The following is a 3,655-nucleotide window of genomic DNA, read 5'->3' as shown; positions in this document are numbered from 1 at the left end:
GTTAAATGTTTCTCTGCTTTTAGAGCTACCCACCATCACTGGCACCTGTGACCAGAACCAGTTTTACATCGGTGTGAAATACGGAAATCAAGGCCACAATTTCAAGGCAATGGTTGGCCCTCGAGAGCTTACAGCTGAGATAGCTGACGAATACAATTTCCAAGGAAACAGCACACACTTTAGCCTCATACTGCCATACACTGCCAAGGACACAGCGGTCGAGGTATGTCAAACTATAAAAGCTCATGATAAATTTGCTGCACTGGATAACTTCCCTTTTGTCTTACAGCTGATAACCTCGGATTCAGTCAGAACCCGAGTTGACTTGCTTCTGTTGGATCCCATCAACAACTGGGTGCTTTCTGATCTCTACCTGTCCTGCACCTTCCCCTTCATAAGAACCAGTAAGGCATACGAATTGCAGTATTTCTGCTGATTGGGATTGTAGGACACTTTCGTCACCCTTACCACCTCTATCCTCAGCGTGTAACCCCAATGGAACCATGACCGCTATGGCTGTGAAGGTGGAATCTGTGCCCAATCTCAGCCCAAGCAGGCTAACCCTAAAGGACCAGTCCTGCAAACCGGTGTTCAGTGACGATCGCTCTGCATATTTCTCTTTCAGTGTCGATTCCTGTGGAACCACTAGAACAGTAAGTGTTGGTTCACCTTAAATCTACGAATTATTTTCTTAAACATTCTAATGCCTCACTTTTTTGTTTTTTTTAGTTCTTTGACCACTACATGCTGTATGAAAATGAGATTGGCCTGTATTACAACAACAAAGGAGTAGCCTACATATCACCGGTTGATCCGGAGTACAGGTAAAGGGACTCGTACAATCTTTTATACTGACATGCTGTCTAGTGAGGGGTCAACACCTACAGTGTATTTTTCTCCTATAGACAGACCGTTTCCTGCTACTACGTGGTCAATGAGACTCGGACTGTTGCATTCAGCTCTAAACCAAGACGCTATGAACCCACAGCAGAGATCGGCTCAGGGCAGCTGATGGCGCAAATGAGGCTAGCCCAAGGTAAGGTTGACTTTATAAAACGCCTATCTTGTTTTTGCAAGACTGTACACCGTCTGGCTGGCCCATGCCTTTTACTAATGTGACTCTACTCTTCCAGATTCATCATACAATCTCTTCTACCAAGCAGAAGATTATCCAGTTGTAAAATATCTGAGGCAGCCTCTGTATTTTGAGGTGGAGCTGATTGAGTCTACTGACCCAAATCTGGAGCTCATTGTGGAGAAGTGTTGGGCTACACTTTATGATGACCGGACGTCTCTGCCTCTCTGGGATATCATTGTGGATGGGTAAATGGCAGCATACAACTTAGTGCCACCTTCAGTTTTTCTCTTTATTGAAAGCAATCTGTAAATTCAGGTTGATTTGTGACAATCTCTGAAACATAATCCAAATGTCATGGGTTTAACTAAAAGCATTCAGAAACTTGTTTTATTCTCTCCCCAGCTGTGAGAATCCTGATGATAGCTATGTGACCATTTTCCATCCTGTTGTGAGCAACACCAGGGTTCTGGTCCCAGCCCACATCAAACACTTCTCTATAAAGATGTTCACCTTCACTAAAGAGGAGGCGGTTCTGAAAGATGAGGTAAAGTGGGACTGTTGTAACCAAATGAAGGCCACATTGCACGGTACAGCTGCATGTAGCCCTGCGTAATAAACCCATCTGTCTGCAGATCTATGTCCACTGTGATGCAGTGATTTGTGATTCAAACGGCCAATTGGATGGTTTGTGCAGAGGCCAGTGTGTGCAACTTACACGCCAGATTTACTCCAGACCGCAAGAGATAAAAGGAGTAGGACGGGGTAAGTGTAATCTGGAAAAACATTTTGTCAACCAAATCCACATGGATTAGGTCATCTTCACTCTTTTCTTTCTAGGGCAAAGAGGAACAGACTCTACTCAGCAAAGGCAAATCTCCACTGGGCCTATTGTGTTAACATCTGATCGAACTTCTGAATAAACAAATTTCTTTAAACTTTTGTGCAGTCTTTTCTTTGCTCAATTTGTATCAAAGCTTCGGGAAGTCTTTTGTCTTAACCCTGCATTATAAAAGTCATAGTCAAGATGGCCACTTTTCTTTGAGGAGAGCAGTTTTATTTTGGCACTTTAAAAAAAAAAAAAAATTGCTGCAGCCTTCACTGGTTAATGTAACTTTTTTTTTTTTTTTGCCACCAGCTTGCGGTTACAAGGGGGGCTATAAAAAATGATACAGCAGCAAATGACTAAAGATATAGTTTAATGTCTGAGCAGAGAATGAAGTCATTCTCCCTTTGTGTAGGTTATCTGTTGTTGACATAGCTGGGCCGGTGGCACACAAGTTAGTGTGTGCATGTTGTATACACTGTAAAAATTAACAAGTTAACTTATAAAAAATTCCAGCCTTAAAATATGGAGTTTGGAGTATGCCTCTAGGGGTGCTGGGGTTGAGTAACGTTAACTTTTGAGCAGTGCAGAGTTACTGTGGAAATTGAAAGACTTGAACGGCACAGGTTCAATTCAGATTGTGATGTCATTAATTAACCCAGAATATGGTTTTTGAACACTGGAATTTTATTAGGCTTAATGTATCTGGCTAAATTTAAATTGTGTAACTCCTCAAACCCGACACTCGGGAATGATCAGCCTCATGTGATTGAATTAAATGATGTAAAGTGTTTCTCTCCAGCTCTGAATTTAATTGTATCCATAATGAAGTTATTGAGGGAAATATCGGATCATGAAAAGACAAATCTTTCTAATTGAAAGTTGTTTGTGGTCCTTCTGTTCAGACCTACAGTGAACATCTATTTAAACCAGATGTTGAATCCAAAAACTAATCTAATATAAAACTAGTTTAATCTGTGATCTGTCTTCACTCTGGTATGAAACTTCAGTCAGTCTGATCAGCTACAGCGTCCAATCGCATAACTGACGAACAATGAGGGGGCGTGTCGGCCGTTAAAACACTTCCTGGAAGTCTGTTCTCGTGCGTCCTCTCTCCTCCGAGCAGAAATAAGAGCTTTAGGATGGCCGTCAATATGGCGGAGCAGAACAACTTCCGGTTCAAGCGAGGAAATGACAAGAGACTTGGGATGTACCCTGTTTCTCACAGTGAGCTGATGGCAGAGCAGAGAGTTGATCCCTCTCAGAGCCAGCAGATGGACCACCTCCCATACACTAGATGTCCCTGTTGTGCATGTGGTTGTCTGTTGCAGGTGCTGAATGGTGGATCATCAGCTGTATGAGACACACCTCAGCCGGTGTCTGCTCTGCCCTTAAATAAGCCTTCATTCAGCTGCCTTGGTCTCTCTAGGGGAAGATCCTTTGTGTCACCGGCATGACACAGTTGCTCTGGTTTATGTTTGAGTTCTGTTCCTTTGTACACACTGCCACACATCCATTTCACTACTGATACCTCCGAGTTACATTGTTTTACTTATGTTTGTTGAAAATAAATTGCTTCTTCTTAGCAGCCAGGTCGTTTGTCTCCCTGTTTTGTTGCAGTCTCCGACAAGGCAGGTTACTTTTTCAGGAATAGTTCATCTTAATTGCAATGTTAAGTTAATTAACAAAATTGAACTGGGTAATTTGCCCACACAAATTAAGCTTCTATTTTCTAACAGTACTACGTAAAAAAG

The 3,655-nt window shown here is 42.3% G+C and overlaps 1 protein-coding gene across 1 annotated transcript; it reads left to right on the top strand.

Annotated features, from left to right (window-relative positions):
• The first annotated feature begins 28 nt into the window (after positions 1-28).
• Positions 29-2,007, top strand: LOC116378269 (zona pellucida sperm-binding protein 2-like). The gene is made up of 9 exons (XM_031840110.1): positions 29-223; positions 290-404; positions 484-653; positions 730-824; positions 906-1,036; positions 1,134-1,323; positions 1,481-1,622; positions 1,711-1,840; positions 1,916-2,007. Exons 1-9 carry the CDS (start codon positions 110-112, stop codon positions 1,996-1,998), a joined length of 1,170 nt encoding a protein of 389 aa, XP_031695970.1. The 5' UTR covers positions 29-109; the 3' UTR covers positions 1,999-2,007.
• Positions 2,008-3,655: the final 1,648 nt, after the last annotated feature.

The sequence above is a fragment of the Anarrhichthys ocellatus genome, unplaced genomic scaffold (genome assembly GCF_004355925.1).
Source record: "Anarrhichthys ocellatus isolate YVR2014 unplaced genomic scaffold, GSC_Weel_1.0 scaffold2326, whole genome shotgun sequence".
Lineage (NCBI taxonomy): Eukaryota > Metazoa > Chordata > Actinopteri > Perciformes > Anarhichadidae > Anarrhichthys > Anarrhichthys ocellatus.
Note: the sequence above shows the minus strand (reverse complement) of the source record. Positions and strands in the feature narration are given on the sequence as shown.